Source organism: Drosophila gunungcola (assembly GCF_025200985.1).
Source record: "Drosophila gunungcola strain Sukarami chromosome 3L unlocalized genomic scaffold, Dgunungcola_SK_2 000002F, whole genome shotgun sequence".
Lineage (NCBI taxonomy): Eukaryota > Metazoa > Arthropoda > Insecta > Diptera > Drosophilidae > Drosophila > Drosophila gunungcola.
In genome coordinates this window covers 4952733-4979667 of record NW_026453178.1, presented here as the reverse complement: position 1 = coordinate 4979667, position 26935 = coordinate 4952733, and the positions used below count along the sequence as shown (strand labels likewise).

The window sequence follows — 26935 nt, the reverse complement described above, 5'->3', positions numbered from 1 at the left end:
CAAAAGTGCAGAGTAAAGACAAAATTGTTTTATTAAAGTTAAAAAATTGAGCTGCGTAAAAGTACAGGAAAAACATCATATTACCTGATATGACGTCTATATATAAGCGTTTTTAATAAAATTACAAATACTCTTTATTTGAGTTTTGTATTTATATAAATTATAAATAATTTATTTTATAGGTGTAGTTCTCTGCACTTTGACAAACAGACAGACTAAAGATTCTGCAAGTTCTTTAGAAAAAAAATAATAACCTTCTTGATAAAAGAAAACATTAATTTTTAGTTAGCTTAATGAGAAGCTCTCATAACTCAATTCAAATCAAAGAAAACGCGAATTGAAAAAAAAGTTTTAATTGGGCGGTCCAGGGTGACCATTTCGTGACTTTGGATTTCAGCGATAGGCGCGGATGGTCGCACTGGTGCATTGTCCCATGTTCCATGTCCGTCATGTGATATTCGTCGCTCGAGAAAAAGTTTCGTGATCGCATCGTCCACTTTTTATTTTTTATTTTGCCCTAAAGCACTTTGCGTCGATCCTTTGAGCCTGCAAAATGGATTCCGAGTGGGTGCCCCCGATCGTCATCACCAGCATTTGGGCCTTCATTGGCATTATCTGCCCCTTTTTCGCCCGTGGTCCCAACAGGGGGTAAGGTGTTTACTTAACTTGGAGGAGACGGCCACTAAGTAATTTGATTTTTTCAGGGTGACTCAATGCTGCCTGATGCTTACCGCAGCGACGTGCTGGCTGTTGTAAGTACTAACTATCTACTCAATTGGGTGGATTATCGAAACATAGTTCATCATGAGACTTATCTATGACGTTTTCCCTTGCAGCTGGCTGTGCTGTTACATGACGCAGCTGAACCCGCTGATCGGACCCAAACTAAGCATGGTCGAGATCATGATCATGGCCCGCGAGTGGGGCAATGAAATCAAGGACTCCATGGATATAGTCGTCTAATCATAATGTATTCGTTTCACGTGTTTTGTTATTGTTTCTTTACCCCGGATGCTCTTGCATTCTGTCGCTCTCGACAAACCCGTTATAGAAAATCATAGATAAACAACATATTTGTAAATTTAGTACGTGCAAACCTATAATGTTAACCTTGACTTTTTGGCCAAGCATTCCCATCAAACCGAGTGTCTTACAATGAAGATTGAAACTTATAATAAAGTAAATTTACACTTAGAGCTGAAAGTGTTCATTTAAATACATTATTGTTGTTTAAAAGTTGGTTTTTTATTGATCTGTTTGGGTAACTATGTACGATTGGTAAATGCATTGGTTGTCTGTATCCTGGGAGTCCTATTGAAGCCCCATTTATGGAGAAGGAGTCCAGGCTTACCTGGCTATACTGGTTCAAGAAATTTTAGATTCAAGTTCGTGTTAAGGCGTGGCTCACTGTACAGTACGTACATGCGAGGGGCACAGCTACATAAATACTAGAGAAAAGCAAGCAAAAAGCAATTATATGTAGATCACAAAGGATTCAATCCTGTGGCCCCATTTTGAAGTTTGGCTTTTTCATAAAATTTGTCTGCATTATAAAGGATGTTTTTACCGACTTACCTGGTGATAACAATTCTAGAAATGAAACAAACAGTTCGGTAATAAGTTATTTATTTAGTAACTACGCGGTATGTATACATCACTTTGAATAAATGATGACTATTATATAATATTCCTATATGCATTGTTATATTATTACATTATCGAAATGTTTATTTACAGTTTTTTTTTTTACTAATAAAATGTACAATTTCCTTAAAAAGTTCATACAAAAATTGAATATTTATTTTAAACAAATAAACGAAAGCCAAGATCGGAAATAAGGAATTTTAAATTAAAAGTGAAACAGAAAGAAAAAGAAAAATATAAAACAATGGCATATCAACAAGAAGCGTTTGACTAATATTTACAGACAACCCCGTAACATTCGACAACTTTTTACTTAAAATCTACCTCCAGATCCACGTCCTCACACTCGAGCCAATTATATTGCCGAGAACATAGAGTAGAGCTGTTAGTATGGCTTGTCAAAGGTGCATGAAGCGAAACAGTTAGCGCAGTTATGTGTTTGCGGAGCTAGTGGATGTCGGATTCGATGAGGACGGAGCTGCTGGAGCTGCCAAATTAGTTGGAAGCTGTGCGGCAGCTGCTGAATAGTAAGCTGCATTCGCTGGAACGTTTGTGCTAATAGCTGAAAAAAACATAAAAGTTTTAATATATATTTGTTGAAATAATGAGAACAGCTTACATTGGCGCAGTGCCTTTTGAAACTTTTCGTATTCCACATAGTGTTTAAGACGCAGCTCGTCCTCCTCGATGAGTTGTCTCTGACGCAACAGCAACAGCCGTTGGTGCTGGTTAGTACCCAAACGCGTGTTGCACAATTGGTTGACCAACGAGTCTAGATTGTGCTTTATATCCTGCCGAAAAATACAGATTCTAATACATTCAGAATAAAGCATATAAATGGATCTTACGGATTGTATATCGCTTGGCAACAAGTGCGGATGGGTAGCTGCTAGAGATACAGGCTCTTCGGTAACTGCAATAAGGGATGTAATATTTATAAATTAAAAATAATTATGGCTATAAAATTATGATTTATTTAAAATATTTCAACTTTGTTAGGCTGCCACCAGTAGAATTATGGATGGCAGCCTTATAAAGTTTAAATCACTCCTTTACTTAACGCCACTTCAAGAAAATGCATAGAATTTGCTTCAGATATTGCTTACCTTCACCAGACGAAGCATTAAAAATCGGTTGCATAACGTGCTGCATGGGCTGTGCGGGCTGCTGGGATGCCATCAGTGGCGACTGCTGCAACAAATGATTGGGAACAGAGCCCTGGAAGTTTTGTGGCGCTGCCACACAAGCTCCGGTCTGCTGGTTGTACATTCCGGGCACACTCTGTTGCTGCATGTGTGACTGCATCTGCATCTGGTGCTGCTGCTGCGAGATCATTTGCTGCTGGGCCGACATAGTCTGCATGGGTGGAAGCTGATGCGGTATCCCCTGGGCCATGCTCACCACTTGGGGCGGCAGCGAGTGAAGTTGGTTCGGCTGCGTCTGAATGAATTGGTGCTGGGGATGAGTCTGTTGTGTGCCAGGCAAGTTAAATTGCTGCGATCCCTGCTGGGAGCCCTGCTGCTGCTGCTGTTGCTGCTGCATCATTATCTGCTGCTGTTGCTGCGAAATGAGAGGCAGTTGATTCTGCGGCTGCTGCTGCTGCGGCTGAATCGGCTGCATCGGCATGGATTGCTGTTGCGGCTGCTGCTGGATACTGTTAACCATGGATGTGTGGCCATTGAGTGGCGTCTGCTGAGGCTGTTGAGGCATATTCTGATGCACAAGTTGCTGCTGCGCTTGTAGGTTAGGCATTTGTTGCATGTGGGTGCCATTCTGATTGATAACTTGGGGCACCACAATGCACTGAGTCCCTGCTACACTTGTGGAAGTGTTTGCCCCTCCAGGCAGCTGGTGGATCTGCTGGGGCTGTTGGTAAATCAACTGAATTCCGTTAATGGCCAGCGGAACATTTTGAATGGGAGAGCTGATGACTTCGGTTGGCGTGTTGACCACACTGCCGTTCTGCACTGAGTTGTTGGTCTGCATCTGGCCTCCAGGGCCTGCAAGCTGCAGGTCGATCTTCAGTTGACCCTGCGCAGGTTCCTCCACACCGGTTGAAGTTTTCTGCTCCTGCACGCGACTGACACTGAAACGCGAGATTTTACGGGCACTCGGATTCACAACCTCTTCGATTGGCTTGCTTACAACCGACAATGTGGCCGAAGCAGACTGTAAGTGTAAGAAAAAGTTAGCGATAGCAAATCAGTTTGCATCCTTGAATCTCACCTCTTCTGCATTTTCGGTATTTCGCAAAGCGGCAAGTTTCTTTTCCAAATCTGCTATTGAGTTTTGATTCAGTGATCCGTTACTGGGATTCCTTTGCGGCTGATCACTGCTGTTGGTTGAAATGGATGTGGTCGATGGTTTTTCCAAGCTGGGCTGCTTGGACAGTTGCTTCTCGTGGCCCGTGCCTATGGTGATTCCAACTGATCCCTCAGTCGGAGTAGGATCCGAGTTGCTGACAGTCCCATCCAGATTAGTGGCAGTGTGCAGGTGAACATCTGAGCCCATGCTGTTGTCGATGGAAGTGCGCCGCGAATTGTAGACGGAGGAACCAGAGCCCCTGGCAGATGTCAACGCTGCAGTGGGAGTATTCTGGCCCACTGACGCTACCGATGCTCCTCCTCCGTTATTTGACTTGTTTGTCTAAGGTAAGTAACAATTATATATTTAATATAACATAGCATTTATCTTAATTATTATTTATAACTGACAATTAAAACAATGCCTCTTAAATTAGAAAAATAAGTAATACAATCCATTTAAGCATTGGACTGTATTATCATTTGTTAATCCTCACCTCTTGTGGTTGTCCAGAAGTAGTCTTGAGTGAAGACATGGCCGGGGAGGCCTGGTGCGGAGTCCTGTTATTGATGGAGGCCACTACTGCCGAAGGCAAAAGCGTGGGCGTGAGTTATATTCTCTAGTTCTATCTTCAACTGCTCCAGAGTGTTGGCCGCTCCGGCTCCCTGGGCTCCCGCTGCCTGGGCGGATTTATCTTTCGGCTTTTCCGCTTCCACCGCAGTGGAGGGCTGAGGGTTCTCCGAAGGTTCCAGTGCGGCCTTGTTGGGCATGTCAAAGGTTATTTTTACAGCGGTCAAGTCGTCGAGGCTTCTGGTATGCTTCAAGTCCTCTTGAATCTTTAGGTGACGGTTCAAGGGCAGATTCAGGCTCCGCGGAGCCCCTCCGCCGGCCGACTCCAAAAGCTTTTGCATTCTAGCGATAGCGAGGGAGCAGGGCTTTTGATGCACATTCAGTGATCTGTCCTTGGCGTCGTCGAACGGTGGCTCCGGACCAGTTGGAGTTATGTTGCTGTCGGGCATGTAGTCAATCGACAGGGATGTGTATTCGGAGGCTGTGCTTGTCTTGCGAGACACGGAACCGGATCCGATGGTCACGTCATTGCTGCTATTGGGCGCATCCCTCGATGCGGTTGATGAGGAAGACATGGTCGAAGTGGTTGTGGGTGGCGTTCCAACGTTCAACTGCGGTTCTTGCGCATTTGTTATGATGGACCTGGTCTCGAAACTCAAATTGGGGTTCGACGACTCAGCGCCTCCACCGCCGGAGGGCAGAGTTTCAACACCATGGATAGTGGGTTCGAACATCTTCGTAATGTCGCTGGCGGTTTCATCCCGCTAAAATAGGTTTACAGCATGTGAGTCAAAGTAGTCATGGAAAAGTACTAGTGCATTATTATTTCAATTAAAAATGGAAAAAAAGTAAAATTAAAATAAAAACTATATGTTAAGTCCACTTTTTATTATAAAAAGAGTAGAAAAAATATAATAAAATTCTTTGATCAAAATTCGGTCTAGGGAAGTTTATCCTAAAATTTAATTTGGGATTTTTTTGAGTCCAAAAAAATTTAATGTAAATGGGGTTGATAAAAAACATGTAGTTTGTTAGTCTGGTTTTGCCACTTCTGATTGGGTATCTTTCAAGAAAGGTAACAAATTTATGCATTTGGCATTTTAAACTGGAAACACTATTTTTGAATGAGTAAAGTTGAATCATAAAGATGTAGTTGAAAATGATTTTAGTTAAGGGATTCGGAAAAATTTGATTTTTGAAAAGGATTTTTTTGTTTCAAAATAATTGTTGGACATTCATTGTTGAGTTCATAAGAAATATAGATGTGGCGCTTTTAAATTGTGTTAACATTAAATCATTAAAACTAACTTTGAATATATGAAATTATAATAAAATCTTCGTTGTAAGTAAATGTTCTGAATTAGTCTAAGAAAAAAGGAAAATCCTCGAAAGTAAAGAAATATTTTAGCTAGAAAAAATAAGTGTTTACATAAGCCCAGTGCGCTCAACACTTACAGATCTATGTCTTTGGTGTGACCTAAACGTGGAACGCTGTCGAGTTAGAGACGCGTGTCGGACCTGTTTTGTTATAGTAGGGATAGACAATCAAAAAACATGGATTTTGTGATATGGATATTAAAATCGCTTAGTTAAGTATTTTACGAAATCGTTTAGACATCATTTTCTCAATATCGAATCGCGACTTTTCCGAGGAAAAGGAAGGAGGCTGACTCATGAAGCGGTGAGAATACTAAACAAAATTTCTCATAGTCTTTAACGGCATGCCTCAGACATTAACAAATATATTTATATTTGTGAAGAATTATTCGTGATGATTGGTGAACAATCTATAGCTTGAATTTTCGCTGAAAAATCGGACTACTCAAAGTGGTTTCAATTTGAGTGAATATGGGAAAAATCCTTTATCACCAATAGGGACAGACGGAAGCAGATCTTTAAATAGTCTTCTATACAATATAAAGGTGGTTAATTCTCTAGCCAGATCGGTGAATCTCTTTATTCATCAGTGTTTGTTCATCCAACAAACAGTATCCATTTCTGCGTTTTAAGAACCCTAAGGTCTCGTAAGAATAGTCTTCATTGAGTAAGAAAGAAATTTCTGTGGAAAGAGTTTTGGGATAGCGATGTACCTTTTCTATATTGCGGCGATAATTAGTCGGTATAGGGATTTGATTGGGATTCTGTTTGACTTGGTCAACAATTTCATTGATCATTTCCACAAAAACTGTACTTTGGCAATTAGAAAGCAAATCTTGGGCGATCTGAAAAGCATAATAGTTGATAATTGAGTGTTGAATGTTGCTTAAGGCCAGAGTTTGTCTCACCAATTTATTGGCGATTTCAACCGGATTAACATCTCCAATGTCGAATTTAAATGTAATCGTTTTGAGTTTGTTCTCCATGTGGCAATTTATGACGCTGCCCTCGTCCACACTGGTAACACTTAGTTTGGGAATCCTTTCGTTGCCGCTCCGATTGGATCGCCTTGGTTTCTGGGAACGGGTTGCCGCTGATGCTTGTTGCTTCTGCTGCTCTACAGATGTCTGAATTTCTGCTTTGGGCCCATTTTCGGGATTGGTTTGGGCAGAGATGGTTTCCGAGGTGACAGCGAGTTCTTGGTTAACCTGGATTGGCTGCGGATTTTCCTGTTGGATCAGGACTTGCGAAGGAATCTGTGTGTGTTGCTCTGCCTGAGGTTGCTGCTGCTGCTGTTGTGGTTGTTGCTGTTGAACAACAGGTTGCAATTGTGGCTGCGGCTGTGCTTGCTGTTGGACCAAAGGTTGCTGATGCTGAATTAAAGGTTGCTGCTGCTGCTGCTGGCTCATCGGTTGCTGTGGCTGCTGCTGCTGGGGCGGCTGGCTGTGTAGGAGCTGTTGCAATTGCTGCTCCAAAGGCATGGACAACTGTATTGGTTGCTGTGTGGGCTGTGGCACAAATAGTGGTTGCTGCGAAGGCACGGCCGCAAATCCAGCATGCTGCTGCTGCTGTTGGGGATCACCAAGTGCCACTGGCGGAGGCTGCTGGTTGTACGTCTGCGGCAATGATTGCTGCATTGCAGGAGCCACTGAAGTGGGTGGCACTTGCATCTGAACGGGGATCTGCATAGGCTGCTGTTGGTGTTGCTGCGGTGCCATTACCTGCGAACCCGCTATTAGTTGCTGCTGTGGCATTGCCTGCCCATATTGCTGCACGAATTGTTGTTGCTGTTGCTGCTGAATTTGCTGTTGTTGGATTTGCTGTTGCTGGATTTGCTGCTGCTGCTGTTGGATTTGGTGTTGCTGCTGTTGTTGAAGTTGCTGTTGTTGAAGCTGCTGCTGCTGAAGTTGCTGCAACTGATGCTGGGCCAGTTGCTGCTGCAGTATTTGCTGCGAGACAGCCGCCTGCTGTTGCTGCTGTAAAATCTGTTGCTGAATTTGAAGCGGCTGCGATAGCTGTTGCTGCTGGCCTGCCTGTTGCATCGCATAAGCCTGCTGTTGCTGGGCAAGTTGATTTGGATGCATTGCAACCGGCGGTTGTGGTTGCTGCTGCTGCTGAAAATATTGCTGGGCCTGCTGCTGTGCCATTTGTTGCTGCTGCGCCAAGTCCGGTGTCTGCACATTGGTGTGCATTAGTTGCTGCAACTGCTGCTGCAAGGGAATCTGGTGGCTCTTTTGCTGATCTGCCAGTGGTTGTTGTTGTTGTTGTTGCTGTGGTTGCGCCTCGTGTTGTTGTGGGGCCAAAACAGTTTGCGGCTGTTGTTGCGGGGCCACTTGCTGCACTTGAACTTGCTGGGGCATCTGCTGCATCATTTGTGGCTGCTGCTGCTGCTGTTGTTGTTGGTTGACCTGCGGTTGCGGCACCATCTGATGATTGACGGTTGGTGCAGCAATGGGTTGCTGCTGTTGCATCTGCTGACTGCCCGTGGGCGAGATCACCTGGTTGTTGGTCATCTCCTGCATCGTCGGATTCGAGTTTTGATAAGAGGCCAGCTGCGGCGGCTGAATGTAGTGCACAGTGGGCTTCTGTTGCATGGGAATGGCCGGTGAGGGGATAGCCTGCGGCTGCACCGAGATCAACTGGGAAACGGCCAGAGGAACTGGGACCTGAACAGGCTGCTGGATGCCCGTGTTCGGGATCGAAGTGTTCGAGCGTGTGGGCAGTTGCTGGGGCTCGACGCTGTTCGTGGAGAGAGCCAGGCTAGTTTCCGAATCAGTGTTGAGTAGGTCATACTTGAGCTGCAGACGCTGATTCCATTTGACGCCATCCTCCTCGTCCTCGGACTCCTCCTCCTCTTCCTCGTCTTCATCGACGTTGGTCGGCAAGCTCTCGCGTTGCTTTTGCAAAGCAAGCTTCTCCAGACGCGACTTCTCGTTTTGCAGCTTTATCTGGGTCTGACGCTGGGCACGTTCCTTTAGCAACGACACAACCTGCACCTTTAGGAGACGAGCCACAGCGCGCGAATCATCCTCCGATATAATATTTTCCTTCATCATTTCTTGCGCAATCTGCTCGTACTCGTCGTGCTTGATGTTGTACTCGAACTGGATCGCCTCGTTCTCCTTGTGGCGCGACGAGCGCTTCTTGGGGTCCATAAAACGCAGCCGAAACTCGATGATGCTGATGCTGGGATCCGAAAGGAACTGTTCCGAGGCCGTGGGCTCTACGCGTATGCCGATGTCCTCGTCGAAGAACTCCGACTCCAGCAGCTCATTGCAGCTGGGGCGATCCTCCTTCTTCAGTTCAATGCACCGCTCTATGATATCGCGCACGTTGGGATCCTCCACCTTGGCCAGCGCCGCTGGCTTAATGCCCGAGATCACCTTCTTGTAGATCTGGGCCGGACCCTTGCACTCGCTGTACGGATACTCGGAGATGGCCATCTCCAACATGCACATGCCGAAGGCATACACGTCCACCGACTCGTCATAGTGCTCCTCGTACATTTCCGGGGCCATGAACTCCGGCGTACCAATCACAGATTTCGCGTGGGAGCGGTTTTTCAACGTTGCCAGGCCCAAGTCGCCGATTTTAACACTACCAGTGGTGCCAGTTATAAAAATATTATCACATTTCAAATCACGATGAATTATAGGAAATTGACGAGTATGCAGGAAGTTGAGGCCTTTCAGGATCTGGCGACACCATGACTTCAATACCTTTGGGTGTATTTTCTTGAATCGTTTCAAATAGCTGTTAAAAAGTAAATAAAGTTTATATTTCTGAACCCCACAATCCAAAGCAAGGTATAGTCTTACGATTTCAAAGTTCCAGATAACATTAGTTCGGTGACTAGTACTATATTCTTCTTGCGGCCAATGGGAAACTCCCAATACGTATAGAACCGCACAATGTTTGGGTGCTGAAGTTTCTTCAGCATGTCTGCCTCCTCGCGGAATCTGGTGCGTTCACTTTTCTTCACTTGCTTGTCCTGTAAAAATAGGGATATTAGAAACATCACATCAAATATATGAAACTAATCTTACTCATATTGTCAGGACCTAAATCCATTTTAAAACAAGTTTAAGCTATCATTAATCATGATAACCATTATCACTCTGATAGCTTACTCATGCAAGTTAGGGCTTATATTTGCTTTGACTTGAAATTATTTATCTTTCCGTATAAAGTAAAAATTTATTTTCTGAGAAATTTAGAGGAAAAAGTGTTTTTTTATATTAATAAGATACCGATGTAAAGCTATATAAATTCCATTGCAGAGTAAGCTTTACATTCAAATCATACTATATTATATATAACTAAGGTGTTCCAAATCCATTCCCCCACTCACCAGTAATTCGCACCAGGCAACTGGAACACCCGTCAACGTGTCCAGGCCACGATAGACTGTTTTGAAGGAACCGCGACCGACCTCCTTGTCGTACTTGAAGAAACGTCCGCACGGGGACATGGCCACCGGGTCGTCGTCCTCATCGCTCTTGCTCTTGGTGATCGATGTGGCTGACGAGGTGGTGGACACCGTGGTCGTGGAGGGCAGCAGGGATGCAGATGCATCCGAGGAGAGCCCGGTTACAGTAGATTCCTCTACGCTAACCTCGGCGCTCTCCGACTTCTTGGCCTTATCGTCGATGCTCTTTGGCTGCTTTTCACTCTGGATTTCTGTGTCGTCCTTCTCCTCGACCTGAAAGCCAACGCGCTTGACGCCGCTCGAGTGCTTGGTGGAGGACTTCAATGGCACATCGTCTTCAGTCTTCTCGATTGTAAGACTCCGTGACGCTTCGGTAATAATGTTGTCGATGATGCCGGCCACCTGATGGGCGGTGGCATCCGTGGCATTTGACCGCGTGGGCGTGCGGAACTGCTCCTCCAAATGCTCCGCCTCGCGGGACAGCATCTCGATGTTGTCATCATAGTCGCGCGGAAACTCCGTCTCGAGCTCAACGAACTGCAGCGGATTGGTGTTCCTGCCCGACTGCTCCACATTTTTGCGCACGAATCGAATGTTCTGCACGAAGTTCGCCGTCAGGGTCGTGGGCGTGGTCTTGGACGAGTGCAGCGGAGCCTGCTGCTTGATCAGCGGCTCGATCACCGTGTCTGAGGAGGATTTCCTGGCCTCCATTTTCTTGGTGTCTGAGACAACCGCTTGCGACGTCCCCTTGGCCGACTTGTCTTTTTTGGGATTGCCCGAAGCTAGACCAGTTTTCTGGTTGCTCTTGGCATCTGCAGGCTCTGTTTTGCCATCCATTTTGTCCTCATTGTGTTCCCTGCGCTGGTTGTCCTGAGAGCAAAGCACCTCTACATCGGTTGTTTGCCGTTCGTTCAGAGCGCCGTTGTTGTTATGGTTGACCTTTGGGGCGTCGACTTCGATTTTTGGGCTCACCGTCGTCGTCTTACCGGAAAGGGAGTTACTCGAAAAGCGTCGCAGGACCCGCACAAAAAGGTTACTTTTGCTGGAAGCCGGTGGTGTATGCGTGGTGTGCAGCGTGGGCAGAGAGGAAGCTGGCTCGATGGGTGATGACTGGATCGATGTGGTGCTGCTGGTGCTCGTGTGTGCAGAAAGTGCGTCGTGCTTGCGATTGGGCTTTCTGCTCAGTGTGTCTTTTAGTTTTGATGTCGGGTTCGGGTTTTGCCTAGAGGAGGCAGACCTATTAAACGAACGGTGTCCCGACTTTTGTATATTAGCTCCCTGCACAGTTTGCTCCTCGCTAGAAATGGAAGTATTCCTAAAAGAACAGCAGAAGGTAAAGTTGATTAGATTTTTCTACAGGTAAATACTTATGCAAGTGCTCCATAATTCTCAGTAAATTTCCATTAACTGCTTATTAACAATCAATATCAATAATAAAGCGGTTTCATTTTACAAGTTTTGTTTAACGGACTTGGATATGATTGACTCATTACGATAGCTTTAATTATTACTTGAGAATAATTACAATTTAACAGCTTTTAAATCAATTTTTGACTTTGGAATAATTGGAACCTGAGGTGACATAACCCGGTTGGAATCAATCTTTATATTAAGCTAATTTCAACCATGTTTGGTTAGATGTGTTTTTTGGCTTGGGAAGACACTTTTTAACCCATATTTGCCATTGCCTAAGAATATTTGTTTGAACCATATTTACTGAAATATATATATTTACAGCACAACCTGTAGACTTTTTGCGGTGTCAAAGAATGATTTTGAAATTTAAATCCTGGTACTATACCATATTTTGGGAGTAACGACCAACCCAATCTCTTTGTAATTAGCTATGAACCTTTGCAGGGCATTGTGAACTTTAACCTATAAGGCAGAATTAACCCAAGCTACACCCCATTTGTTGTAGTAACAAATCACTGTGGGATTAAGACCCACCTTTGAGGTTGCGTGGTGCAGGAGGTAGTACCATCTTCGCTGATGGCGCTTCCCTTCCGAGCACGGTTCGCAGGTACGACCTCTTGTTGTCGTACAAAGTCGCAGAGGGTTTGTCCAATTTTGCAAGATTTTCAGCAGCAGACCACCACGTTTAATCTGGAACGAGAGCCCATCGGATGGATTAGAACTGGAAGGTATGGGGTGGCAAGGTTAAATTCCGGCAGTGTTCAGCGAAACCGGCCAGTTTTCAGAGGGAAGGGGATGGCAGAGGCAGAGGCAGAGGCAGAGACAGAGGCAGAGGCACAGGCAGGTGGGGTGACCGTTCCACCCACTTTTGTTCGTTGCTGTGTGCCGTCGACGTCGTCTGAAATATCGCTTACAGCTGGGTGGAAGTGGAAACGCCGCCGTCTCCTGGAGGCCGCGGTGTACGCTTTCCATGAATCACTAGTTTCGATTGCACTACGTTCGTCACTTGTTCTGTGGTTCTGTTTTGTCGCGAGGGATATGTGCGTACATATGTGCGGTACGCTGTCTATACATACATATTTATGTACATTTGATTCGGGGCAGGAAGCATATGCAGCGGCTATGATGTCATGGTTCCGCACCGCTCAGCTCAGCTCCTTCCGGGTGTCCACCGCTCGACGGGATCGGGATCGGATGGGGGACTAGGGCTCGGGCTCGCACTGCGATGTCCGATTAAACCGTTCGCATCGAGGTTTTCAATTTGTGATTGTGGTGTTCAAAGGTAATTCGAGCTAGCAGGCTTTCATATTCGAACACAGCGGATTTGCCAGGCTTCCGGGGGAATCTGTCGCCGCCACAAGGGGGGTCAATTGCATTGGACGCGGTCGAGAGTCAACGAAAAATCAAAGAATTTCGCTTTGAATTACTTTCACAAAATTTTACAAAGCAACTGGGTTTACTTGTGTTCGTGATATATCGATAGCGCGTTATTGTTACACAAGTGTTATCGACGGGGCTGCCACCCTGGTCGCGGTTGTCATTTTTCCTATAATATATGTTATGCACTTAACAGCTATGTTAACTGGACTCTGTTAGTCCGTTAGCTTTTAAATCAGCTTTTAAATTTTGCAAATGTATTTGAAAAATTGCAACTTTATTGGAAAGGAATAATAGTATCCGGTATTAAGTATTTCCTATTGTTTAATGCACAAAATAGAAAGGGTATTAATAATTTTGTCACTCGATATTTTGTTCTCCTTACATGTACATAACTGCTAGAAAACTGTCAAATTGCTGACAATCTTGATATTTGTAATATATTTCTCCCTTTTTATGAAAGACTTTGGTTTAATCTCAATAATTTAAGCAAAAATGATAACGATACATGTTTTTTTGGTTGCCATTATTATTCAATTAATTTATTTTTGCTTTTTTAGTAAGTAAGAAACTTTCATACCAACCATAAAACGAATAAATATTATAGCCACAATGGAGGCTTAATATTCCCCATACCAATATAAAAGACATTTGTATGCATTCTATAATTTTATTAACTATTTACTAAATCTCTGAATGATTTTTGAGAATACATACCATATGGATTTAAAATATTCATGCACTTATAGTTTAAAAATGATTTGATTAGATCGATTTTTAAATGTTAATTAAATAGGAGAGCTATAAGTGCACGATATTTTTGTACATCATAAAAATCGTAATCTTTCTATACAAAACCCTAAATTTTACCAGTGCCAGAAGTCTTGCATAATTTTAAACTTAACTTAATGGACTGCAAATATGGTAATCAATAAAATAAATTAAATTAGAATAAATAATTATTTATATTTGAATTTATTTTATGAGCATGATCCTTTACTTTTGATCGTCACACCTAGAAATAAAAACAGAATTGGTTAATAATGAATTTAAAAATGCTTTACAATTTCTTACTTATATTAAGGCAGGACGAATAGCACTGTAGTTGAGTTTCTCCCGTGTACATGTACCCATCGGATCCACAAATTATTTCGTCGTTCTCATCATAAACATTGGCGCAGATTTTCTCACAGTAACTTTCCGTGTCCTTTGGATTACCTGGAGTTGCAGCACTTGTCCCAGTTGACACCTTCACATCCTCTTGCTGAAATCCATAAAAATGTTTATTTAACGAGAAAATTCGGTAATAATAGATTTACTCATGTAAGGGCATAGATAATAAATTACAAGACTTTAATTCTGTTGGGAAAATCAAAATTGTGATATATGATTGACATCATATTATCTTTTTAAATATATTCTATTTAAATATATTTCATATCAAACTTTAGCTAAATTCTTTATCAGCTTATAAACATCTTGCACTTTTCTATTTATTCTCAATCTTTACTTTTTAATTAAACTAGCTTTGGTATAATTCCTTTTGAATTTAAATTGCAAATCAATTTGTTTTAATTTTGGCAAAAAGTATGTAAGTTGGTCGTTATATTTTTTATACATTTCCCAATCTTTTTGAGTTATCTGCATATATATATATATGTATAATTTTTACTTAAACAGCCTGACAAGCAATTTTATAGAAATTTTAAAAAACTAATTGCAAATCATTTTTGGACAAACGCAAGTGTAGATATTTATTTTATTTTTAAATTTATTCAAATAAATAAAGCGTAACCCACCTGTTTTCCACTGTCAGTATCGGAACTGTCCTCCGGATCGTCGCTGTACTCCTTGATGGGCTTGCTGAGCTGGAGGTTTGGACTGGGAGCCTTTGCTGGTTCGCGGACTGCTTGGGCCACCGTTTCGTAGTAGTACTGGTTGGCCTGCGTGGCTGGCGACTGGGTGTACTTCATGGATCCCCTGATGGCATCCTGCTCTGTGAACTCGAATCGCAGCGGCTCCGGCGTGTAGCTCTTGTGGCTCTTGCCTGGGTGCTGGCTCTTTGGCGGGGTTTGGGTAGAAGCCTGCACCGACATGGGAGTGGACACCACGTGCTTGACCGCCTTGTTGCCGTCGGACTTCACCACAAAGACATCCTGGCCAGCCTGGTAGCTGCCGCGAACTACGGCTGCGTTTGCAGGCGCCGGATCTTGCTGGTAGAACAAATCGGAGACTTGTATGGGTTCATTGTAACTGGAGGAGACCGAGTTGTCTGGGCCAGCAATCTTGTAGGGAAGATGTTGCTTCAGTGGCTGATGTTGCTGCGGTTGTGGTTGATGTTGCAGTTGCTGGTGTTGCTGTGGTTGCTGTGGTGGCTTGTGTTGCTGCTGCTGCTGTTGATTATATTGCTGCGGATATTGCTGCAGCTGCTTCTGCTGATCCCGTTCGGTATCCATCCGCTTGTAGTCGGGATCTCGCTTGGGCAGGAAGTACTCATTGGTGCTCATGAACTGCAGGTAGTCCTGCGCCTCCTTCGATTCCTTTGCAGGAGGCACAGCCTGGCGATAGTTAACCCCCTGCTTGGGCAGATTTTCAGAGTCCTCGTAAACCGAGTAGCTATTGGCATCCTTTGGGTACTGACTGGCAGTCTGTTGCGACGGAACCACACTAAAACTAGCACCCTGCTGGCCAAAGAGCTTGGGATAGTGCAGATACTGGGAGGCCTGAACGGGTATCGCATGCTGCTGGATGGGAGCATAGGCTGGCTTCTGATCCTTCATTATGACATTGCCATTGAAGTGGGGCGAGGACTTGAAGTTTTGCATATACTGCTCGGAGAAATATTGCGGTGGGAACTGGTTCTTTCCCACATCCAACACAGGAGTGTCCTTCACATGGGCAAATCTTCCGGACTGGTTCTGGTCGAATTGATACCTCCGGAGTTGATCGTTGGCTGGAAAGTTGCCGAACTGCTCGCGACGCATGATGTGTTGAACTGTTGCAGGTTGCGGAGATCTCAGGAATTTTGTGGGTAGGCTATCCGATCGTGATCTTATTCGGGGCATTAGTCCGGCACCTGGTGGTGGTCGATTGTGGTGGCTGAAATGTGGCTGGGGCTCACTTAAAAACTGCATTATTCGCGCTAGCCTCGGACCACTGTGCTCATCGCACTGCACTCGATGGACGAGGAGAACGAACAGAGCCAAGGCCTCCAAGAGAGGGGCCAATCTGTGGCCAATTTGCGTCATTTTCAGGTGTCGAAATCGAAATCCGTTTGGCGGCAGGCGCGTCTTAATTCCACGACGGTCTATTGGTATTTGACATTTGTCAGTTTCGCCGCGGCCAAAAGCAAAAAAGTTTCTTTCGAATTAACCACGCACACACAAGCGCGAAGCTTCTTTTCTTTCGCCACACGATCTCGAAGACTTGATCTCACTTTCTTTGTTATCCGGTCGGTGGTCAGTCGTTTAAAATACAAAAATTGGAACGCCTTGCGGCAATGCAGCCAAAGCTAAAGCCAAAGTCGAAGTCAAAGCTAAAATCAAAGCTAAAGACGAAGTCAAAGCTGAGGTTTTCGGATCCAAATGCAGCGATCTATTCAAAACCGAGTGCCTTTACATGGGTACATGTCTCAGAGCCTGTTGTTCGAGCGCTCGAGAACCGTTAATCAATCGAGGGTCTCGACTATCCAATCACTTTCTTCTCGAAATTCGGCACTTCGCGGTGGCTAGTCGTTCGTCGGTTGGTTGGAAAGCAACTGAGTTGCAAATGGAACGTTTCTGAGGCAGCAGCTGTGCTGGAATTCATCGGAATGGCCATTAAACCAGTTTCGAGACTCTGCCACAGAGGAAATGTGGATGTGGATGTGGATGTGGTGGCCTGGTGAAGCCACCGAGAGATCACAGCATCACACTCGAAGATTAAAATGGAGATGGAGATGGAGATGAAGTAGTTGAGGCACTCGAACCTCGGGGCACAGTGGTATCGCTTTAGATGCTATAAATCTATTTGACAGATGATTTACTTATCTTCAATTCGGTTATCTTAAGTGCAGGTGAAAGTAAATCAGAGAAATATTTTGGAAACCCTATGCGTAATTCGGAAATTCCTCAATGTTCAACCTCTAATTAGCTCATAAAGAATGCCAGATCGCTGAAGAAGTGATTTTGAAATTTAGTGTTTATTTACCACTGGCTTTTAATCATCAAGAAAAAGTGAAAATTTTGTTTAATTATAGATACTGGGATAATGGGTACAACTTTCGCTTTTGTCGTCAATTTGGCATTGCTTATTTTTTTTTTCAAAGAGAACAAGCCATGAAAACGATAATTTCGATCATTGTTATGCAAAACGTTCGAAACCGTAAACATTTGTTAATGTATTCATTCATAAAAGCCCTGTTATTATAGGTTGGTTTTGAAGTTTCAGTTTATCAAGTTTCAAGCAACTGTGATATTTTTGTGTTGAAAATTGTAAAGCTGGAAAAGTACAAAAATAACTTATTATTAGCTCAACCACACTTTAAAGAAGTTATAAAATACATTACATTTTTTATTGAATAGAAGAGTTGTGGTGGGAATAATTTAATCTCCTGTTGTGCTGCCAAATTAGTCAGATTCCTAAAACAGACTAATTAATTTGGACCTAAATATGCTACATGGACAAAACATAGTCCTTAAATTAAACCTACATAAAAGGGTGTGCACATAACCTTCGGTTTTCACTCGGCGTAATTAGTTTACACTAGACTTGTTGAAATGGACTCGGCTTAAATACAAGTCTCCTCGTTTTCGATCCAAATATCGTTTTCAACTTGGGCCCCTCCACAAACCGTGTGACGAGCTGAGGTGCTATTTTCCAGCACAATTACAATGTCTGTACTTAGAACGGTGGAGTCCGCATTCTGAAAGGAATTACGTAGGTCAAGGTTATGTGTGATCAAAATGTGTGATAATATGTTATTCTTTCAGTTTTTTTCAAAAAGAAACGTAACGAAAAAGTTCTGTTCCCGTAGGTACACGTGTAAACAAAACCACATCAACTTAAACAAGGATAAAAACAAGTGGGGTAAGCAACTTTAGCATTGGAATTAGAAAGTTTGACAAATTGACGCAAAGTAAAATAACTTTTTAATTTGATTTATTCACCAAGCTACGTTTGGACTTTAAGAGTCCAGCCATGTGAAAAAAAGTTAGGAAATAAATGTGAAATTTCACTAAAACAGGAAATCAGATAAACAAAACTAAAATTTAAACAAGAAAGTGTATGCATCAACAATTTACTAGTGCGTAAAATAAAATGTATAAGAAAAGTGTGCGTTTTTTATTTATTTTTCTTACCTTTGGTAGCGGTAGACTGTATGTTTTTTTAATCAACATTCTACTTGCAGATATGGAATCTGCCTCGTTTTTGTTATTTTGATGCCGACTTGATCTCACATGAACCTAAGAAGTAAATTTTAATTAGAGTAGTTATATTTTTATTTAATGAGAAACTTACGGAATGCACACGGTCGTAATTTATGTTGTTACCCATAGTTGTGGCTGTACTTTCGCGGAAACTGGAGTGATCCCTTGCAAAAGCACTATTATAGTATGCACCCACGGCTTTTCCGCAGAGAAGTTCTCTAAATGCGACCCTATACCGACGTGACATTACACTATATACGATTGGGTTTATGGTGCTGCCAATAAAATCAATAAGCATGTTATTTAGCAAACACCATACCCCATTTAATTACCATGAAACATAGTAGGCAAAGCCCGCAATAGAAAAGAGCGCTTCGTTTATATCCAAATAGTTGTCCATATCCTTGGCATAGAGAAAAATAAGTCGTTGCAGGTGAAACGGAAACCAGCACACAAAAAATGTTATCACCACTGCGGCTATACTGATTAAATGGGTGAGAATCGTGATTTTGAACCTTAAATATATATCGTATTGTGTAATTGCCAAAAGCTTACCCAACATTCGTATTACTGTCTTCTTTCTCATTTGTGAGTTTCGTGTTTCTCTGTTATTGCCGTGTTGAACACCTAAAAGATTTCCCTGAAGTTGCACCATTTGGGATCGATAGAAGCCAAGTACTTGCCCAATTTCTGATTTGTTCGAGATCGAATCTTAGCTCCCATTCGGCCGTAAAGTAATATTATGAGTATCATCGGAATGACGAAGAATATGCAGAAGGATACTTCGAACACTGGTATGACATTCACAATCTCAGGGGACATGGAACAGAATGCAGATTCCTCAATGCGGGAGTCATCTGAAAAATGTACAATATAATATAATCCCTTTCTCGTAAAATATATACCATAATTATGATTTTTTTTTCCTTTTTTCAGGGTAAAAAACATTGAATTTAGAATAAAGAGTATCAGCGTGATTTATATCCATATCTTCGGAGCCCTAATATCAAACTACTAAGAAAATACTTAACTTCTTCTTCCTGTTAAACATTTCTCTCATACCATTATATATATATAGTTACAAATATACATATTTTCAATGTATTCGCTTACCCAAAGGATATTTAAGGTATTGAATATCTGAGAGGAGTCCAAATGGTATGGCACTAATGAAACTTGCAATCCAAAGAGCTGTTATTATGCGAATAGCTCGTTTGAAGCCAACCATGGCATATAAATGCAATGGATGACAAATGGCCAAAAATCTTTCCATGGAAAACGCCACGATGGTAAATACGGAGACATAAGTGCATCTTAAAGTAGAAACTTTAGTGAGATTATAATTAACAACAAAATAATTTATACTAACGCCTCGGAAATAAATGCTCGAATTTTGCAAAATGGCATGCCGAAGAGATCTGGATACTGGTGCCAGTATAAAAACACTTCCGTTGGCAGTCCTAGATATTTTAACGATAATGAATTCAAAGTAATTATAAAACAATGTCTAATCCACTTCCGTTGAACTGGTTGTGGTAACATACACGTGCTTATATAATTAACTAACCAAAGAGTAAGTACAGCAAATCTGAGACAGCCAAGCTGAAGAGATAGTAATTTGTCGCCGTGTGCATTGCAGAGTGTCGAATAATCACAATGCATACCAACAGATTGCCAATGACACCGGTTAAAAAAATGCCTCCAAATATAATTGTTATCTGAAAAATGTGTGAGCAAATAAATGTGATTGTTAAAATAAATATCTTACATAAATAAAAAAATTATATATTTATATAAATATAAGAAATCTCGAATTATTTAAAAAACTTAACAGACGATAACTAACCACCCTTAATATATTTGTATATATGGTATAGGCTCGTGTGTTTATCTATCTATTTGTTAGCCTTTAAAAAACTTTTTATTTTTTAAATTTTATTCAAAGCAATTATATTATTATATATAACAATTTAATTATTTTAAAAAATACCTATTCAAAAAACTATTTAAATCTAAAATCTATTCTTTATTAAAAATAAATTATTATTTTCATTCCAGCCACATAATAGGGCATTTTAAAATTGTATGAAGAGCAATTTGATTATTATTCAAATCCCTTTATAAATACTTACCAAAATTGCCTTATAAAGTGGCAAGGTCTGCGGCCCAAGCACAAAAGCCACAAACTCTGTGGGGGAGCAATTAAAGGTGCCGCAGGCATAGTAATCCTCTGCTTCTAATCCTTGGGATGGTAACCAACTAACACTAGTTGCATATGAACTTGGCGTATTGCTTAGACTTGTATTTAAATCTAAAAATGTTGATTCTGTCGATAAATTCATTTTGAAACCAAATTTGTTGTTGTTGTTGTTTATTTTGTGTAAAATTATTGTTTTAACGGCTGCCGCTGAATTTAGAATAACCCATGGCACACGACGATTTCCGTTTAATTTTTTATGGATTGCGAGAAATCCGCGCTGCGCTATCGTATAATACAGCCACTGTATCTTTTAGATGCCCGCAGATTACTGTCCGCAGTCTAGCGCTAAAAAGATAAGGAGGCATGGTTTAGGCTAAATTGTAAATAAATGCATACACAGGCATCTATAAACACCACGTACATATATTATATGTACGTATTCAACTATATAGATATGACATGGTATTCATGCCGCAGAATGAGTAATTTTTTTTGTTTACGTCAAAAAACAACAAAGTTTAATCTTAAATTATTAGATAAGTTGATCAGATGTTAAACAACTGAAACAAACACTACAAATTCGGGAAAAAATTTGAAGTTAGAAGTACAGAGTCCTGCCAGGAAATTGTTTAGTAATTTTAAAACTACTTATTAGTAAATATGTAAAAGCAAAGCAAAATTAGAGTACCATAATATAATATATTTATTAAAATATAAATTTGACAGTTGTTTTTACTCTATATAAAGAACAAAAAAATCGTATCCTTTTTAAAATAACCAATATACCCGTACACTTTAAATACCCTGAAAGCTACATTTTGAAAGAAAACTTCAAAGAATTGTTCCGACCATACCCGGATACCTTTTTTTCTACACATAGATTAATTTGAAATGTCAACAGACATGAATTATCAAATCAAGAGGCGGAGAAAATTCTGCCTTCAAGAATTTCATTAGTCTGAAGAGTCCACACGTTTGTTAATTTATTTTAAAAAGCTCTTAAAGCCTATTTAAAACGTTGGCCTTTATTTGCATATGAAGATGTTATCTTATCAACTGACACACATCTGGTTGGTCCTCTTTCTCTAAGAAAATGTATATTATTAAAGTATGCATATTCGAGCGATGTACGACTTAATTGCTGTCAGTTAATTTTGTAAGCAATTATATCATTAATAATTTAATTCTTTTCAAGTGATTTACAATGTAAACAAACAAGTTTTCTAATTTCTATTGTCTCATTAAAATCAACATCAAACTTTAAAGCCTCCTGTATTAAAACTTAAGGCAGAAGAAAAAGTAATTTAATATTCACACAGATATTTACTTGTATTGTGGTTGCAAGTGTCGGCAGCAGCATCTTGGCTAGATTTATTAAGCCAGTTTGAACGGGATTAACAATAGCTTTTGCACAAAAACCAGAATACTAGCAACCAGAAAAGTTTGCACTTGTGTTGGGCACAGATTTTGTTATTATTATGAATATGTCGCCGAGACAAACTCGACACAAAACGTTGAGATATTTTGGCTTAGCGAGGCAAACTATAGAATTTTACGCACTTGCAACATTTCAACTAAGTGTGCTCAGACGTGAATTTAATTTGACGAAGTATGCAAACAGGAAGGCACACGTGTGATTAGGAAGCGAGTTGAGGTACGACGGTCTCAAAGGATGATAAAATAATAAATAGCAGGAGTCTCATTACGAGCAGCCTCCAACCAGTAAACCAGTGAACCAGTAAATCAGTAACCCATCCAATTTAGACTCGGGAGAGCCGGGAGCACTCTTGAGACACCTAATCCATTCCAGCATCTGGCCATTAGGGACACTTAGCCGGTGACCGACCCCAGCCTCTGGTAGCCCTTTGGCAACTCATCCCCCTCCAGTTTCCCATGACCAGTGGTCAAGCCACGTGTTGCTAATTACTTGGGTGCCGAAGCCCACAAGTGCGTATATATATATATATATATATGTATATGTATATCTTCCATACACACAAGTGCAATAGATGTCAGGTGTCGCCTAGACTTGAATATAATTATGCATGGACATCTGGGAATTTTCATAGCCCATTATCCCAAGGCACTTGCTTTTATTGGATTTATTGAGTGCGGATGAAGATGAATAAGGAAGAGATGTGTTGGTGCTAGTGTTCTTGTGGTTTTTTTCAAATCTGTAAGTGAATTCCAGACTAGATTTAATTATGCTAAACTTTGATAACAATACTAATTTAAGTTCGTTTAATTCTATTACTTAGCTTAGTTTTGAACAAGTAAGCACTTAAAAAATGTTTAACACTTAGAACTTTGAACCTCAAGCAAAAGTTCACCAACCTATGAAGATTTTATATGTAAAAAAGCTTTCACCGGTGCATACATAAGTAAATACTTACATGCGTTGATATATAGTAAGAACACTGCACCCCATTTAAATATAAAGAAAGAAATTATAAGTTGCACATACATTTTGTTCTTTAAAAAAAATACGAACTTCAAATATTTTTTAAACTAGTCACCTAATAGGTATTAAAAAACTTTCAAATAATTATTTATGGTGCCAGCTCACTAAGGTTTTAAATAAAATATTTTACAAAATTTTCGAATGTGTGTTTAAAAAGGTTATTTTTCAGTTAAAGTAAAGTTTAAAAAAAAATTCACTAATAACGACTCGGATTATGCTTTATAGAAATGATCTTCTACAACATCGCTAATATGATTTATTACTTTTGTAATTCATTGAATTACGACTACATATGTTACGAAAACATTATATGAATTTGAATGGTTAAAAATTACGTGACATCATTTCACTTATTTTCTTTCAGCACCTGTAGAACTTCTTGTTCCATTCATTACAACTTCTGATTTAAGACTTGTTAATTGGCAGCCTTTGATACTCCGGTTTTCGTAATTAGTGGACAATTTAAGTTCGTGATAAGCCGCAAAGATTATTCCGCAGGATTCGTGGCCAACGACAGGTGGAAAGCAACTGTTTGCATATCCAGAATTCCTGCCCAGTTTGGCCAAAAGGCAATTCGGCAGGTGAGTGCGCAGGCGTTGAAGTGGAACTGCATGTGGGAGCCAATTTCGGCCATACTTGTGGCTTTGGGGCTAACCGATGTGCCTCACATTGAAGTAATGCAAATAAAGATGTAAGCTTTCAAGATAAAGCCAGAAGCCTGCTAAGCATCACAATCCATCGAACTGATCTAGGTGCTTTATTGCGGTGCAAAGTCAGAAGGTAAAGTGTTTATGTTTTTGGCGCCATACTATTTAATTTTTATTTGATGGAAGGCCCATTTCTTAATATCATTTTAAGTAAAATGGCTCTTTGGAAACATTTACTTTCTCAATATCAGGTAAGAGTTAAGTACTTTTTACTTAAGCTTCAAGACTGAACTATAAAAAATGTCATCACATTGAGAAATCGGCACTAAAGGTTACAAAGTAACTTAACCATTAACAGTTTGAAAAAACTATTTAAATACCTATTTAAAAGTTACCTATTTAAAAATTATATTTAATTTTTAATCAATAGTTTGACCACAAGTGTTTGATTTCAAAATCTATACTACAATATATATTTGGATAACAAGTAAATGGTTTTTTATAGCGCAACAAATTTAACTAAAATTCTATTGATCTCCGATGACTTAATCGTAGAACCATTTGAATAGAAGTCTGTATATGACTATTCTCTTAAAATGATTTTCAGTTTGTTTTAAATATTCCTTGATCAAACAACAAAATAAAAATAAATAAAAAAAACAAAAATGACTTCAATAATACAACCGGATGCGTTCATTCCGCAGGCTCAGGGCGTTGAGGCAGCTATACCAATATGGTTTAAATTAGACTGGAGCCCGGAAATTGAGCAGGGGATCTACAAGGACTGGGGAACTTATTACTGCCGCCGGCGGAGGGAGAATCTTGGCATGTACTACTTCGACAAGGCCCTCAAACTGGGACCTGCAGATTTTACGACCCTGTACCGTCGTAGTCAGAGCAAGAGGAAAAATGCTTTGGCCGAAAGTGCCCTCCAGGACAGTTTGGAAGCAAAACGTAAGCTAAATGTTTTAGTCGACTAAACTTAACTGGTTTTTTATAATATCTGTTACAGGAATATTGAAATTACTGCAACGCGATGACGCGCCGATCAACTTGGAAGTCTGCGATGCACTCTATGAAATGAATCAGTTGGAAAATTCCAAAGCCGAGCTTCACAATAACACCCGTCTGTTCACTGGTAACAAAATCAAATTGTTTGACCAACGTCTTATTGTGGTAAGTCTTGTCTTAAGTTCATTACCCAAAAATATATTTTCCTGATCTTCGAAGTTTCTTTTAGGTGGACGAAAATATTGAAGATGCTTGTGGCCCATCGATGACTAACTTTATCCATGAAAATGAAAAGCTTATAGTGCACTTAAAAGAGGTACTTAACAAGTATAAAGATGATACCAGACCACTTTGGAAAATACTGAAGGAACAAGAAAAATGCGACGTTCAGAGCATTCCGGAAATCGAAGTTTGTACTAATAACTATTTTTAATTTTTAACTGTTTATCAAATTGTAATCATTGCTAGAATGAAATGCTTTCTCCCCTCGAAATTGCGAGGCGAAATCGTGCATTCGATGTCTTTAATCAAATGTTCATAGACAGGTCATGGCACGATGTTATATTTCTGAAGCATGTCCGAAAGTAAACCAATTTTGTATATTTTAAATTATTGATTTTTATACAATCACTAATTTTAGGAATCCGAATTTGCTTTTGGATCAGTGCAAAAAAAGCAATGAGTTTTTAAAAACGCTAACTTTCAAGAAATATGACGAGATCAAAAATTTTTTGGTGAGTACTGTGCATTGAACAATTACATTTGTAAAACTAATTATTTTTTACAGAAAATGCTGGAAGCCCGTAGCCCAATGTACAATATCCGCCATCAGAAGTTCACAAACAAGAAATTAATGGACGATTTTCGGGAAGCTTCTCTTAATCGAGTTCAGTACCAAACTAGTCGTAACATGAAGACTGCTCTGCGAAGTATTCGATATCTTCGACAAACTAAAAACTTAACAGTAAGATTTTTTTTAAATGTATTACTTATAGAAATTCATTTGGAATTTGGATATTAAATTTAAGTTTATTATTATTTTCAGAAACTGTCGAGTTATGTGGAGGAAGTAATGGGCGACTATGTGGTAAAAAAGACCAACAGGATTATGCCTTGGAAATTCGAATTTTTGAACGAGGTCTACAATACCTTGGCGTTGGCCTACGTAGATCAGTACACGGTTCCGAAATACTTTCGGTTTGCAGAAAAGAACGCTCTTCTCCGCTTACTTCGCTTTCCCATGGATAAATCAATGGAGGCACAACATTTCGTATTTGGGGATCGCACTACGCATCAGGAGGGCATAGATTCCGTAAATCCGGCCTTGTCGAAATCTCGGTAATGTGTATTTATTATTTATCCAAACAATTCTAATTTAATTCGGGCCCATTAATTTGCAGTCGCTTAATCAACCGATTTGAAAATCGAATATTTTTCGCCAAATACCCTATCGAAAAATGCTATTTATTTCATCAAATTGCAAGCACACATCTTCAGTCACATCGATTTGACGAATGCTGTTTTAATGCCCGAAAATCTATTGAAGGTTTGATATGATACTCACATACTTTTTAAGTTACTGACCATTGGCATCATTTCAGAGGCCCGAAACTGCAACAGCAATATTTGGCAATTTCTCAGCAATCTTCTCATAATTAAAGCCAGTGCCGCCCTTCACAAAGTCGAAAGGACCAGAGAAGCCCTGGCTAAGGCACTTCAAATTGCCGACAAACTGAAAAACAAGGATATCCGAAACTATATAAGTGTCTGTATAAGCTGCAACGAGGAGGAATTTATTGTCAAAAAGCAAAGTGTGATGGCGAATTCGAGCCACCGGGACAGTACAAAGTCAGCTAGAAGTTCCGCGTCCTTTCAGCCAAGCGAATAGCCTTTTGTATTATTTTTATAACACCTAAAAATATTTAATAATAAATTCTCAGTGCAATTAGTAGAATGAACGATAAAATTCTAAACAAGTTTTTGTTTTGGGTTTTAAAGTTTAAACATTTGACATTACAAATAATTTTAAATATTTAAACACTTTGTTTCACCCACAGTTCATTTACCTTTTAGCATCATTTCCGGCCATTG

At 40.6% G+C, this 26935-nt stretch overlaps 5 protein-coding genes across 8 annotated transcripts; 2 read left to right on the top strand and 3 right to left on the bottom strand.

Annotated features, from left to right (window-relative positions):
* The first annotated feature begins 418 nt into the window (after positions 1-418).
* On the top strand, positions 419-1236 carry LOC128257458 (V-type proton ATPase subunit e). The gene is made up of 3 exons (XM_052988475.1): positions 419-648; positions 705-752; positions 837-1236. Exons 1-3 carry the CDS (start codon positions 554-556, stop codon positions 961-963), a joined length of 270 nt encoding a protein of 89 aa, XP_052844435.1. The 5' UTR covers positions 419-553; the 3' UTR covers positions 964-1236.
* A 364-nt stretch (positions 1237-1600) lies between these two features.
* LOC128257447 (serine/threonine-protein kinase WNK1) lies at positions 1601-11635 on the bottom strand. The gene is given in 11 exon segments (XM_052988459.1): positions 1601-2206; positions 2264-2435; positions 2493-2557; positions 2751-3813; positions 3871-4290; positions 4445-4537; positions 4539-5282; positions 6609-6740; positions 6804-9648; positions 9714-9886; positions 10247-11635. Coding segments are annotated over 11 exon segments (6753 nt in total). The 5' UTR covers positions 11162-11635; the 3' UTR covers positions 1601-2075.
* A 2138-nt stretch (positions 11636-13773) lies between these two features.
* LOC128257191 (uncharacterized) lies at positions 13774-16869 on the bottom strand. 2 transcript variants are annotated; one of them, XM_052988070.1, is made up of 3 exons: positions 14917-16867; positions 14192-14381; positions 13774-14132 (listed from the first exon to the last, which is right to left on the bottom strand). In XM_052988070.1, exons 1-3 carry the CDS (start codon positions 16363-16365, stop codon positions 14098-14100), a joined length of 1674 nt encoding a protein of 557 aa, XP_052844030.1. In that variant the 5' UTR covers positions 16366-16867; the 3' UTR covers positions 13774-14097. The 2 variants fall into 2 exon arrangements, with proteins under 2 accessions (XP_052844030.1, XP_052844031.1); XM_052988071.1 differs by lacking the exon at positions 13774-14132 and having other exon boundaries at positions 14198-14375; positions 14913-16869.
* A 312-nt stretch (positions 16870-17181) lies between these two features.
* On the bottom strand, positions 17182-23895 carry LOC128257192 (neuropeptides capa receptor). 2 transcript variants are annotated; one of them, XM_052988072.1, is made up of 11 exons: positions 23554-23889; positions 20658-21070; positions 20093-20243; positions 19895-19985; positions 19639-19838; positions 19209-19382; positions 19081-19152; positions 18858-19002; positions 18617-18800; positions 18457-18561; positions 17182-18020 (listed from the first exon to the last, which is right to left on the bottom strand). In XM_052988072.1, the coding sequence occupies exons 2-11, from the start codon at positions 20865-20867 to the stop codon at positions 17886-17888; spliced, it is 1467 nt and encodes a 488-aa protein (XP_052844032.1). In that variant the 5' UTR covers positions 20868-21070; positions 23554-23889; the 3' UTR covers positions 17182-17885. The 2 variants fall into 2 exon arrangements, with proteins under 2 accessions (XP_052844032.1, XP_052844033.1); XM_052988073.1 differs by lacking the exons at positions 17182-18020; positions 18457-18561; positions 18617-18800 and having other exon boundaries at positions 18872-19007; positions 23554-23895.
* A 515-nt stretch (positions 23896-24410) lies between these two features.
* Positions 24411-26796, top strand: LOC128257190 (uncharacterized). 2 transcript variants are annotated; one of them, XM_052988068.1, is made up of 9 exons: positions 24411-24787; positions 24846-25009; positions 25074-25253; positions 25313-25428; positions 25485-25578; positions 25632-25808; positions 25890-26182; positions 26245-26390; positions 26446-26794. In XM_052988068.1, exons 1-9 carry the CDS (start codon positions 24499-24501, stop codon positions 26730-26732), a joined length of 1746 nt encoding a protein of 581 aa, XP_052844028.1. In that variant the 5' UTR covers positions 24411-24498; the 3' UTR covers positions 26733-26794. The 2 variants fall into 2 exon arrangements, with proteins under 2 accessions (XP_052844028.1, XP_052844029.1); XM_052988069.1 differs by lacking the exons at positions 24411-24787; positions 24846-25009 and having other exon boundaries at positions 25126-25257; positions 26446-26796.
* Positions 26797-26935: the final 139 nt, after the last annotated feature.

Excerpts from the sequence above, each read along its gene's own strand:
- LOC128257190 (XM_052988068.1), top strand. The coding sequence starts at position 24,499 with ATGACTTCAATAATACAACCGGATGCGTTCATTCCGCAGGCTCAGGGC. Across the intron at positions 25,010-25,073 it reads TTGACCAACGTCTTATTGTG|GTGGACGAAAATATTGAAGA; the intron begins GTAAGTCTTGTC and ends AGTTTCTTTTAG. Across the intron at positions 26,391-26,445 it reads TGCCCGAAAATCTATTGAAG|AGGCCCGAAACTGCAACAGC; the intron begins GTTTGATATGAT and ends GCATCATTTCAG.
- LOC128257192 (XM_052988072.1), bottom strand. The coding sequence starts at position 20,867 with ATGAATTTATCGACAGAATCAACATTTTTAGATTTAAATACAAGTCTA. Across the intron at positions 19,839-19,894 it reads CGAGCATTTATTTCCGAGGC|ATGCACTTATGTCTCCGTAT; the intron begins GTTAGTATAAAT and ends TTCTACTTTAAG. Across the intron at positions 18,562-18,616 it reads ATTACGACCGTGTGCATTCC|GTTCATGTGAGATCAAGTCG; the intron begins GTAAGTTTCTCA and ends TTTACTTCTTAG.
- LOC128257191 (XM_052988070.1), bottom strand. The coding sequence starts at position 16,365 with ATGACGCAAATTGGCCACAGATTGGCCCCTCTCTTGGAGGCCTTGGCT. Across the intron at positions 14,382-14,916 it reads ATACTGACAGTGGAAAACAG|CAAGAGGATGTGAAGGTGTC; the intron begins GTGGGTTACGCT and ends TATGGATTTCAG. Across the intron at positions 14,133-14,191 it reads TTCGTCCTGCCTTAATATAA|GTGTGACGATCAAAAGTAAA; the intron begins GTAAGAAATTGT and ends TTTTATTTCTAG.
- LOC128257458 (XM_052988475.1), top strand. The coding sequence starts at position 554 with ATGGATTCCGAGTGGGTGCCCCCGATCGTCATCACCAGCATTTGGGCC. Across the intron at positions 649-704 it reads GCCCGTGGTCCCAACAGGGG|GGTGACTCAATGCTGCCTGA; the intron begins GTAAGGTGTTTA and ends TGATTTTTTCAG. Across the intron at positions 753-836 it reads GCAGCGACGTGCTGGCTGTT|CTGGCTGTGCTGTTACATGA; the intron begins GTAAGTACTAAC and ends TTTCCCTTGCAG.